Source organism: Typopeltis vanoorti, chromosome 9 (assembly GCF_054136105.1).
Source record: "Typopeltis vanoorti isolate ZY-2024b chromosome 9, IOZ_Tvanoo_1.0, whole genome shotgun sequence".
Lineage (NCBI taxonomy): Eukaryota > Metazoa > Arthropoda > Arachnida > Uropygi > Thelyphonidae > Typopeltis > Typopeltis vanoorti.
The window spans coordinates 101,706,384-101,719,082 of record NC_143557.1 but is presented as its reverse complement, the minus strand read 5'-3'; the positions used below and the strand labels follow the sequence as shown (position 1 = coordinate 101,719,082).

Genomic DNA, 12,699 nt, shown 5'->3' with positions numbered 1-12,699 from the left:
ATTTATTTTTAAATTATTCTTTCATAAATAAATTTCTTTATTCAGTAAATATTATTATATAGACATATATTATATATTATGGCTAATATATATTCGGACCAAGTTCCTCCCTGTGGAGGTGAATCCTCAATATCTACTGAACTGTAGAGGCGATGCTTTAGCACCTCCGTGCATGAATCCCTTCATTCCAGTATGTTAAGATAATTCAGTTAGGCACCACGATAAAAAAAGTACCTTGGAATCGAATCGTTTCTGGATGTTCATCGATAACATCAAGCATATATTTCCCTTTTCCACGAGTACAACTATCACATTTTTTGGAAGAAAATATTCTGATCTCTATCTGACAAAAGATAGCCGACTCACATTTGAAACGCATGCGTTTCAAAGAGAAGTAGGCTATCTGTTTCCAGTCGTCAACAAGAACTTTTTCTAAACCTTTTCTCATCCGGTTCTAGAGTCGGTCAACCATTGGCACAGACGAGTAGGACTGCACTTCCTTGAAATTGGTAATTTTAACTTCGACCTTAATAAAAATCGACTGTAGAATTCATTTGGAATACTTCATACAATAATATGCAGCGTTATTCACCACGCGATGGTGTAATTGAATGCCGCATATTCATGTTGGATGCTTCCGAAAATCAATGACTAACTTCGGTCAGCTGTAAGGACCACTAAGAGTAGAAATCAGCTTTAAAGTTAGTTAGGGCTAATCACACTCCCTTTCTCCATTAGGGCACCGACCCACCATATGCCCTTTATCGAACTGGAGAAGATGCTTTGTTTTTCCCATAGCGATCAACACTATTGACGATTACTGGGCCATCTGCATTCGTCAATAGTTGCCTAGAATACGTTGGGATGAGTGACCCATGTATTTTGCATATACGCTACGTAAGTGACGTTTACGTATATCTGCATAAAGGTTGCTAATTCATTGGCCGTTATGTGTATCACTAAACCTCAAATGAATGACATTTTTATTTTATTTATTGCTTTCTGCCGTACAGAATACTTAGGTATTGAGAAAATGAATTATATCACCATTAGTTTTCATTACAATTTTATTATAATTTTATTTTCATTCTTCAAATAGAACAATATATACATACATGAAATATAAGCATTAAAATAGTATAGTTACAAATATGAATAACATTTACAAGTACTAACATTGAGAAGGTGCCAGTGCATCCAACTTGTTTCGGAACTGATTCTTCAAACAGACACAAAGTACGTTGTCAAAGGAGAAATCGTCGTATCCAAACTGACTGCATCAGTTATGGAGTTGTTTACATTGGCGTACGTTCTTTCTTTTTTGAAGATGATACAAGAAAGTTCAACGGTCTTAGCTTCATTTCCGTACTAGCAAGAGAATATTTATGACCCATCCAGGCATGCCAGTTTACACCTATGGCGTTCTCGCTATGATTCCCTCTCAGATACATCCCATTAAGATTCGATTCATGGCAGCCACCATACCACCAGCCTCCTTTATATATCTCAGCACAGTTTTTTTCATAAACGTCATTATCTTTGTCCTTGGTGCTAAAACGCTGGCCACTGTGAGCTTTCGCGAAGGAATCTCCTGAAAAGAAAAAACAATGTTGTCAGTTATGTACTTCGTGTTATTGGCTTTGTAATATAATAAACAAAATCCAAGAAAGAAGGCTACGATGGTTTGGCCATGTGACCAGATTGGGAACAGAAAGACTACCATCTAAAATCTTGAATACAATGATGGAAGGTAAAAGATCCAAAGGAAGTCCCAGAATTAGATGGATAGACAAAATAAAAGAGAACCAGAAAACCAAATCACAACAAGCGACACCAAACTAGGCAGAATTGTTTGCACTCTCCGGGGACAGACAGAAGTGGAAGTAGTTCATTCGGCCTCATCATCATCCACATAGGTGTTAAAGAGTGAACCTGTTAAAGAGTGAGTAGTATGGAAGGTTGCGATAAATGTGCTGGAGGGAGATGAGATTTGAGTTTATACCAGAATGATTAGGGGAGTTTGGTAGACTGAAGGAGTTGTGGACACTATTAAGGTTAGAGTTTGGGCCACGTGTGTTGATGCAGTGAATATGCTTTAAACATACATGCTGATATTGCATCACTCCTTATTGCAGAATTCTTATTCATTTTGTATAATAGCTGGAAAACCTCCTCTTCATAGTCCCGAGATCCTCCAGAGGAAGACGCAGTTAACTCAATGTTGCATACACCATTTGGCAGCTTTTACTTCACACCATCTGCAATCAGAAGAGTTATTCTATCATGTTTTCTTTTACGTGCGGTATCGATAGAATTCTTGTAGGTTGACTTTAGTTTGCAGAGCCAATTTCATTTCATACTCAGAAAAATTCATTTCAAAAACTTATTTAGATAGGATACGACCAAATAGAGAAATGACGGAATAGACGCCATTAATACAGTAGTGAAAGGTGATCGAATAAATAACAAAAAAGGAAGTTGTACGATAATGTGCTAAAATTGTTGTATTAATTCTACATTCTCAATGAATACATTCATGTTTTCACTCATACCTGCATTTCCTCTATAACCATCAACGTGCAATCGATAATCGTTTGCTTCATCGTCAATCCAAAAGTTGTCATAAACTGCATATCGATGCTGTCCAGTGAAATCTTTCATGTCAAATCGGATGGAGTTTGGCTTTTGGAAGGAAACAGCATGAATTTTGTCATTACCTACAAGAAAATAAATCTTTTGAAAAATTCAAGATTATTTATATAAAATGGATTAAAAACTAAGTAAATAACACCTTTGAAGTTTAGAAATCAGTTTTAGTATGCAGCTTACTGGTGGATTATTGATAATTTTAATAACTTTAATTTGATTTATTAATACGTACCCAACCAAAAATCTTGATCTAAAATTCCAAATCCAACTTTGTACTCTTGCCATCCTTTAAAAAAGTAATCTTTTTCTCTTCCAAAATCGCCTCTTCTTTGAATAACCTAAAAATAAAAATTAGCCTTTTTTTTAGTTGGTTAGCTGACGCATTTTTATTCCCATATAGGGAATAGGCGAGACCCTTTTAGCCCTAACTAAGTTTTGAAGACTGAGTGGGCAGTTCAATCTCCGTTGGTAGCCAATTAGTGATAGCTGGCTAAAGGCTTCACTAATTAAGCAGCCGACAGTAAAGCTGTTGTATATGAAGATCACAAGAAGTGATATAGTTAAGGAGTGGAAATCTTTATAAAGATTTCCACTCCCTAACTGTATCACTTCCTGTGATCTTCATATACAACAGCTTTATTAACAGTTCAGTTACTAATCCGAACTGATAATAAAGGTATCAGTAATTAGCACTGGTTGTATTTCTTGGTAAAAATGATAGGACATATATAGTTCGTTTTCTACACTTTATTTCAATTAAACAAAAACATTAATGATATTTTTTTAATGATAAATCTTGTATTTACGACACGTATTAATCTATTTTATTACTATTCTATTAATCTATACAATTTTCGCTTTAATGTATTTAACTGCTGTAGTTGTAATTAATGGATTTGTTTCTTTCCTTTTTTTTTTTATTGTTCTCAGTTGAGATGTATGTCCCAGCTTCCATGATCGGAGATTTTATTAAGCTTATCCGAAGATCACACCGGTATCTTATTACTTTTTGGTTTGATTGCTGTGTTGGAAAAAGACTGACACTTAATAGATCTCATGTTTAGCATAGTCGTAGGACAGGAAATTCACACTCACACACTCACATAAACACAAACAGATGATTTTTAAGAAATACCAGGACGCGTCACTGAACTGAAAAGCCTGAAATAACAGGATTAGTCAAATAATAATAATAATAATAACACCTCCAAGGAGTCCACGGATTCATCCCTAGAGGGCACTCTACTCTACTTGAACACATCATTCAATCTCCAATATTACCTAATTCGCTCACTACACATTACTACAATCAGCGCTGTCTACCGCCCACCAACAACAGTCTTTTTGTCTGTAAATGCGTCTGTTCTGATGACCGATTTGCCTGTACGCGGGATGAAAAACCCGAATTTCTGAGTTTTTCAAGGATAATTATATAGGGTTCCCAGTGAAATCGATACGAACAATGCAACTGACTCGATACACTTATAGAACGAAGACCTCTTCGTTGGGAATTTAAATAAGCGAGAAACTTGAAAGACATTCATGAATGTCAAATGTGCCTATTGAATAGATTTCGTTTCTTGCTCAAACGAGTCATATTAGTCTATAATTTTGAATTAAGAGACTGATTAATTTTGAAATAATTAATGAAACCATGAAGCAAACAGGCATTACATGAAATCAAATTTCTAAGGTTTCGTATCTTATCTCCTAAAGAAAAGAAAAGAAAAAAACATTACATACATTTTCGATTTAATCAAATGATGTACACTTATTTATTATTTTAATTATTTAAAAAACCATCTGGAGTTCAGCACGGTTTAATTTCTTTCAGCTGTTTAAATGGTGTTTTTAACAGAGAATAGATATCCAAAAGTATAAAAAAAAAGAAAATCTTTTTTTTTTTTTGCTGTTCAGTCCGTTATTTCAAAAACATAAGGATCTGTCATATGAGGCAGTCTGTTTTTTTGTTGTTGTTGTTTTGTTTTTATTCTGATGTTTCGAAAGAATACTTTAAAAGTTCGAAGTGGAACGCACTTCCCAGTCATTATTGCTAAATAGGTTTTCACAAGTTCATTATAAAGATCTTGTGAAAACAAATATAACTGACGACCTAGCAATCATACGTCAATCTACCTCCTTTGCCAACCTGGAATCAACCTTGAGCACAGACCTAAACATCCTGTAAGAGTACTTCAAGCAGTGGAACGTGAAGCCAAATCCAACAAAAACTGTGTCCGCAGTATTTCACTTGAACAATGCAAAGGCGAATCGACACATGAATCTTTCTTTCTGTGGAAAAATGGTAGAACACGAGCTTCACCCGAAATACTTTTAGTGAGCCTGGACAGAAGCCTAACCTATAAAAGGCACACTACCAACCTGTCCAACAAAATTAAAACGAGAAACATATCATTTCAAGGCTTTCTGAAACAACCTGGGGATGTGGTGCAGAAGTCCTTGGGTCGTCTGCAGTAGCCCTCGCATTCTCTGCAGCAGAATATTGTGCTCCTGTTTTTTCTAGGAAAGAAGTGCACACACACACACACACACTAACATTATAGGCACCTAGCTAAAACCTACCATGCGCACAATTAGTGAGACAGTGATAAGCACCCCGCTCTCCTGGCTACCTGTCTCATCTAACCTTGGTCCACCAAACATACGGAGAAGACAAGCCTCGATTAAAGAATTTAATAAAGCAATGAGCAACCCACTCCTGCCCCTGCACCAGAATCTCATAAATTCAGCTAGTCTTCGGATAAAGTCATGAAAGCCTTTCTGGTCCATGGATGAACTCTCTTCAGCTGCGCTGCTATTAACACCTGACAGGTGGAGAGAATACTGGTCCAACAATCTTCCAACAAATGGAAGATTTGTTGGAAGATTTGGTCATCAATCAACAGGTTCAGAACTAATCAGGGCAGATGTAGCCACCTACTACATAAATGGAGGCTGTTAGACCACCCTTATTGTAATTGTTCTCCCGTGGAACACACGATTACACATATTGTGTACAACTGCCCAAGGCGCCAATTTCAAGGTGGTGACCTACAGGACATCCACAAGGTGACGGAGGAGACCTTGGATCAGCTTTCCAGGCTGAACATTGACCTGTAACTGTTCTGTATTCCTTTGTCATAAGAATAAATAAATAAATTATAAAGATGATCCTTTCGACAATTCACTCACTCTACTGATTGTCTTTATACAATCCCACTGTTCACTTTCGAAGTTTAAAGAGATAATCTACAACCTGGAAAATTTCTTTCATGATTTCGATTAAAAACTGTTTTAACCGACAAAACAAATATATATAATGAAACTCAGGTCTTACAACGTATATCCTATTACAAGATTCTTTTCTTTTTCGGTAAGGACTACATTAAATTATTTAAAATCACAATTTGTTTGAAATTATAAGAATTTGGATTCAAAACAGCGTTTTCTAATTTTTATTTTTTATTTCAGAATTTCGAATGTACATATCTAACAATTTTACTTACCGTCCACCCTCCGCCATCGGTGTTCATATCACAATACACGTCGAAGCTGTTCTCCGTTATAGCTTTGTTCTTTGGCCATATTTTGTGGATCCCACTGCTAGTCTCACCCTGTTGGTATATTTCTGCACAGTCGATTGGCTTCCAGTGGTCGTGACTTTCAGCTGTGAGCATTTTGCAGTGACAGTTAGAACATTGAATAATTATATAACACATGAATAGTAACATTTTTAAATTAGAAGAGTTTTGGAGGAATGTTTTAGAAAATGTCTAAATAGAACACGCATTGAGATTAAATCACAATATATGATTTCAAAATGATTTGAAATATGCAAAAAAAATTATGTATTATTTTGAGTGAACTTATCTTAAAAAATTAAAATAAACTTTATAAAATATTATTTATTGCATGAAAAAATTATCAATTAACCATGATTTAAAAAACGGTTATGTATTTATGAAACATATTTCAAACACCTAACTTTGTCAACAATAATATTATTAGTTTAATCACAGTTGTGAAACGTGTTTGTTATCAAAGTCGACACTGTTAAGGCATTTAGAAAAATTATAAATAATAGCAAAAGAAATAATTTTCAAGATAAAATCTAATTTAAAATATCAAGTTCACAATATCAAAGAATTACGAAACATCTGCATATGTCTAAAGGACATTAACTCCTGCTTTGCAATTAGTGCTTCGAAGGAGCAGACAGGATTCATGTTCTCTCAAACGTTGGTGTTGTCAGTTATTCTTACAGCCACCTCCACGTTCATGATTCAACAATTCAATATTTTCTGACTTTATTCTTAATAATCCAGCTTTCGCATCCATATACGAGGAGGGCCTTTGTAAAGATCTTTAAAAATTCCAAATTACCTAGCTTTACTAACATCTCTGTCTCTCAATTTTTGTTAAGTTTAACAAAATTCTCCCTACACTGTATAGTTATCCTATCCTTTCAATTTCATCTTCATATTGACCATCACGTCTTATGGCTTTAAGACTGTAAATCTTAATTTTCAACCACTGCTGTCTTATCTCCCTCGATTACTCTTCTTCCTCATGGCAGAACTAATGAAGCCCTACAGCAGTCGATTCTCTTAAATCCTTCTTAATTCCTGTTAGATATTTATAAAAATCGATCAATCTTATAACATATTCATTGCAAATACTGAAACAATATCACTAAAAAGATACATATACCGGCCACTGAATTAGAAACTAGTATTTAATACGGTGGTACTGAGCCTCCATAGCTCAGTCAGTATAGATGAAGCCCTTTGGTCGGAAAGATCTGGGTTCGATTCCTGTCAGTGACATCAAGAACCTTTATTTGATCTCTTTCGCGAAAGTTGAGTTAACCGGTCTGATACGATGGTTGGGAGTTTTTACATACGGAAACTCTGGGTTTTCTTCCCCCAGAACAGGCAAATCGATCCGTAAACACGCACTAACTCTAGTTAGAAATTCTGCCCTTAAGGGATGCAGCAAGGAGTGGCGCCCCAGTTGCATTAATTAGCTGTAAGCCACCTCTCTAGTGGTCGGACTTAAACCGTCGTAGGAAATGACCTATTGAGTCCACGCAGGACTTTCTTTAGTCAGAATAAGAACATTGCAGTTTGGTATACATTGCATCTACGTCTACACCATACCGAGAATTTCCCCACACAGTCCGCTTACTGGCTCAGATTTAACGTAAGAGGATTTTACTCTCGCATATGTTTTATTAACATGTGCGATATATCCTCAATACTTTCACAATGTGGGCAGTCATCACAAAGCCCGGATCTGAACCGGACTTTGTGGTGACCCCTGGTGAACAGTTTTTGAGCGATGAACAGGAGGATTATCGTCCATACAACAACCATCTCCTGTTGGATAAAACGTAAACAGTGCCGAACGGACTTGATCTTCAACAATCTTCAATTGCTTGGAGGATACCAAACTTTTCAGTAATATCAGGAGATCGGTTCTGTACCAAGAGAACATACCCCACACAATGACACCACCTACAGAACTTTAAGTTGTGTTTACAAAGAAAACTGGCTTATTCATGAGGCTCCGCCAAACTCTCTATCTACCATCGTTACAGAACAGATGTGCAGTGACTCTTCACACCATATGACCTTTTTCCAGTCTTCCAGTGAAATTCAAGGTGTTCTTCACACCATTGTAAACGAACTTTTCATTTAGTCATACGACTTCAAATGCCGATCATCTTGAATTCTCTGCGCAGAGTTGGGTGCGATATCAGTTAGAAACAGCCATCCTTAAATGCTTGGTCAATTTTTGCAGACAGTAAATTCTGTTTGTCAGAAACAGAATGTTTCATGCGAGTTTTTTAAGTCGCATCAAATGCAGCACGCATCCACATGCAACTTGCATCAACCCCCCCTAACTGGCTTGTCGATTGGGGAGGTGTATTTTTTGACTGTAGCAACATGTGTTCACGAGATCGGTTTGGTGTTCTCGGGAAAGTAAACCGCGAGTTTCTGGGAGAAAACCCTACATCTCCGTATCACACCAACTAAATCACCTTTAGTCGAAAGAGACCAAATAAAGGTCGGTCCTCACGACATTGATGAGAATCGAACCAAGGTTTTTCCGACCAAAGGGCTTCGTCTATACCGACTGAGCTACAAAAGATGTACCCTCATCATATTCTACTCAGTTATAATCAACGTAGTCAAACACTTTCTTATAACAAATAAAACAGATGACTACTTCCTTACGAATTTCTTTTACTCTTTCCATAATCCACTCCTTATCTTTGCTTTTTGGTCTCTGGTTCCCCCACCTCTTTGGTTTTCTTTTGAAACAATGTTTTCTGATATTCTCAGGGCAACGAGGCCTAAATCAATTGAGAAATTTTTGTTAATATATTCGCTACTTTGTCCTTAGCCGCTCTCAAAACTGACAGGTAGCTCTTCTGTTGCCTATACGATTGCACTTTTCACTGTCATTACTTTCAAATTCTCCTTCACTATTAATATCTTTCTTGTTCATATCATCTACACACTTTCCTTCTTTTTTTTTTATTCTGATGGCAACCGCTGTGGAAATATCAACAGAGATTGCCATCACTTCTCCAACCAAATTAAAATTTGTATCCCTTTTCAGCCGCCACTGATATTGTCAGTTACCGAAACACAAACATTATGTCAATTTTGGTTTGGCTTTTAAGCTAATCTTCCCTTCTTTCACTCTGTTAATGAGAAAATGTTTTACCATAATAAAGAAGCACACCATAAGCGAAATATAAGTAATAATAATCCTTAAACAGCAATATAAAGTAGATATATATTTATTAAAAAATAATGAAATTATTACCTTTAAGAAGTATACTGTTTACCAAGTTAAAAGCTTCGTTGAATTTCTGGCGAGAGTCAGAAATATCACATTTTATGTCATCAGAACATCGAGCATCATAGCTCATAATAGAAACCATCAAAATAAGGAGACAAACGCTTTGCTGAATCATCTGAAAAATTAATTCCTTTCAATATTAATTCAAACGCAATGTAGATATTCGCTTACGCTTGAATATTTCGTATACTTTGAGTATGGAATGTAATGCACTTCAACTGAAACTAATTTTAAATCTAGGTACAGTTTTTTTTTTTTTAACATATCATAACACATGATATAACTGACACGTAAGATGCACTAAAACTGCTTCCATTAACCATTCCATTATATAAACTCCGAGATAAATCCAGAAAACAAGGGTTGTAATAACTTAGAGCCTCATCTTGATAATTCAATACATTTTTCTTAATAAAAATATACATTCCTTAATAATAAATCATTTTTGAAGTCATTTTGCCCCCTTATAAGGCTTTGATAAGAACACTCCTGGATTATTGTGAGCAGATTTGGTCTCACGGGTTCCAAGGGGGATAAAGAAACTCTGGAAAGAGTGCAAAGAAGAGTAGTTAAAAGATTATATCTGGATTATGGGATTTAGATGATGAGGACAGATTGTGAGTATATGGATTGCAGACTCTGGTTAACAGGAGAAAGAGCGGTGGTATGATAGAGGGTCTATAAACTTTTGAATGGGAGTCAACTGATAAAATGTTTCGTTATATGGAAGGCCGGGGAGAGAACACGGGGCATCCTTGGATGTTAAGTTTGTTCACAGTCAAGAAAGGGATAAGAGATAAGTTTTTCTCACAGAGAGCAGTGAGTGAGTGGAATAATTTGTCCTTAGGGGGTAGTGAGTGCATCTAGTGTATATGAATTTAAGGGAAGGTATGATAGCTGGTTTCGGTGATTTATAGCCTCCCTCGATGAGTCCTTGACTCCGTGGAGGTCTCCGACAATAATAATAACAATAATAATAATAATAATTTATATTTCTATTAATAATCCTAAAGATATAAAACAAATTTTATTTAAATTGTAAATTAGTTACTGAACCTTTTACAGAAATATAATTCATTACTATAATAAATGTATACTTTAATAATTAAAGAAATATCCCCGTGTGATCGCAGGGATAATAATAGCTCCACTGTTGCCCGTGCATGTCGTACGAGGCGACTAAAATTTGTACCCAGGGAGGGTAATGGATGGCAATACTGTAGCCAATGAAGTTCTAACTGATGCTCGGCTCTTGCTGTTACCCTCCTGCATTGATCAGAGCTCATAGCTCAATAACACGCTATCCTTACATTGTCCTCTACAGATTACAGAAAATATGAAAAGCATTCTTGCTTCGCCCATCTAGCCAAAAAAAAAATTAACGTAATAATAGCAAATTCAAGTACATTCATTTTAAAAACCATTTTAAAATATGATGTATTTTTTAGTCGCTGCATATTTCAGCGACTAAAAAACACAAAATATTTTAGTTTTCACCTACCTTTAAACAAAGAACTGCATTTAGAGAACAAACGCTGATATATTCAATAAAATAACTAGTATGACAAGCTAAATGGTCATATAAACTTTGCGAAATGTATATATGGTGTCTTGCATAGGCGAACTTGTGTGCGTGTGTGTTGTGTGTGTGAGTATATATATATATATATATATATATATATATACTAGTATACATACCCACACACGACATATAATTAATAGTGTTGTGGTTTTCAAAGTTACTTGTCGTGTTTTTTGACAGATTTTTAAGTAAGAAAGCGAGTTGATGGATTGGAAACAGTTTCATAAATGGATCAAGTTACGAGAAGATAAGAAGAACAGTTTATGACTAAAATGATTTTTTGTGGTGTATCTCTGATTTCATGAAATGATCTAAAACGTTTCTACTACCCTTTGATTGTCAATTGATTCAGAAGCAATTTAGAATATTTGTTAAATAATTTGCCCACTTCCAAGAAGTTTTAGGAGTAACAAAAAAAATTAAAACAAAAAATGGCTGACGATTAATTAAACTGTCATATGAAAGTAAAGGGCTCTCATCAGAATTTGACTGCATCTGGGACACTTGTCAACGAACCAATATGTGATTATAATTTATTCAAAATCACATATAATATCGTTTTCTGCTTATTGGACAACGTACTTTGGGAATTAGAATTAAAATCCTATTTACAAATCAAGTGAATGGTCAACAGATTTTTACTTTTTCTTGACTTCAAAATGTGTGTTTCTAACGGGGGAGACAAAATGTGTGTTTCTAGGGAGTCAAGTTGACTCAATAGCTTTTGTAGCCATCATCTGAAAGTATTTTGTTATCCACATTTTCCTGTGTCAAGGTGATGTTATAGATATTGAGATACAGACATAAACTGATCTGAAACTGAAGTGGAAGCATTTTATTTAATTCAGATTACAGGTATGAAAACTTATTTTCTTTTTCTTTTTTTTTTTGAACTATAATAGTATTAAAAACACATAACCCATCAAAATATAAAGATCAAAGACATGTCGATTTCCGAAATGTCTTCAAATACTTGAACAGTGGAATGTACACCATTCGTGAGAACATGCTAACATTAATGAACTTCAAGTACGAATATATCCAAAAGATTATAATTAGTACAACAAATTGGCCAGAAGAACCCACGCAGTTAATAAGCATACTGATCACATAGCCTTAATACCAAAAAACAGTAACAACGACAAAATGTGTTCTTATATTGATGCTTTTTAGTGCATGATCACTTCATAGCATGAAAGTATAATCACAAAGCAGACGTTTTAAAGGTTGCTAAGACATAAAATATACACTGCTTAGAAAGAAGTCAACGGACATCTCCCATGGGCAAGGTGCATTATGCCATGTAACGATTCACGTGTTTGTAGCCAGTATGATGGAGGAATATGATGCTCCCAAGTCGGTACAAAAAAGTCCAGGTGAAATGGCTGAGAAACGAGAACTGACGGAGTTTGAAAGACACATTGTGATAAAATGTCATGCTATCTGTCCTGCGAATCGTTGATCAAATTTGGTCATAAAAGGATCATACTAAGATAAACAATTATACAACAGTTATACAATACTAAGATAAAAGCTCAGGGAGTGTCAAGTGCAAGTGCTGTCAACAGTAAACGACTCAACCTCACTCGGCGAAC

General features: G+C 35.4%; 1 protein-coding gene across 1 annotated transcript; it reads right to left on the bottom strand.

Annotated features, from left to right (window-relative positions):
- Positions 1 to 1,295: 1,295 nt before the first annotated feature.
- On the bottom strand, positions 1,296 to 11,146 carry LOC150103319 (techylectin-5A-like). Its single transcript, XM_090398445.1, has 6 exons — positions 11,024 to 11,146; positions 9,487 to 9,637; positions 6,156 to 6,316; positions 2,882 to 2,987; positions 2,553 to 2,717; positions 1,296 to 1,591 (listed from the first exon to the last, which is right to left on the bottom strand). The coding sequence occupies exons 2-6, from the start codon at positions 9,635 to 9,637 to the stop codon at positions 1,296 to 1,298; spliced, it is 879 nt and encodes a 292-aa protein (XP_090254571.1). The 5' UTR covers positions 11,024 to 11,146.
- Between the last annotated feature and the right edge of the window lie 1,553 nt (positions 11,147 to 12,699).

Excerpts from the sequence above, each read along its gene's own strand:
- LOC150103319 (XM_090398445.1), bottom strand. The coding sequence starts at position 9,637 with ATGATTCAGCAAAGCGTTTGTCTCCTTATTTTGATGGTTTCTATTATG. Across the intron at positions 6,317-9,486 it reads AAACAGTATACTTCTTAAAG|CTGAAAGTCACGACCACTGG; the intron begins GTAATAATTTCA and ends AAATGCTCACAG. Across the intron at positions 1,592-2,552 it reads TGGTTATAGAGGAAATGCAG|GAGATTCCTTCGCGAAAGCT; the intron begins GTATGAGTGAAA and ends TTTTCTTTTCAG.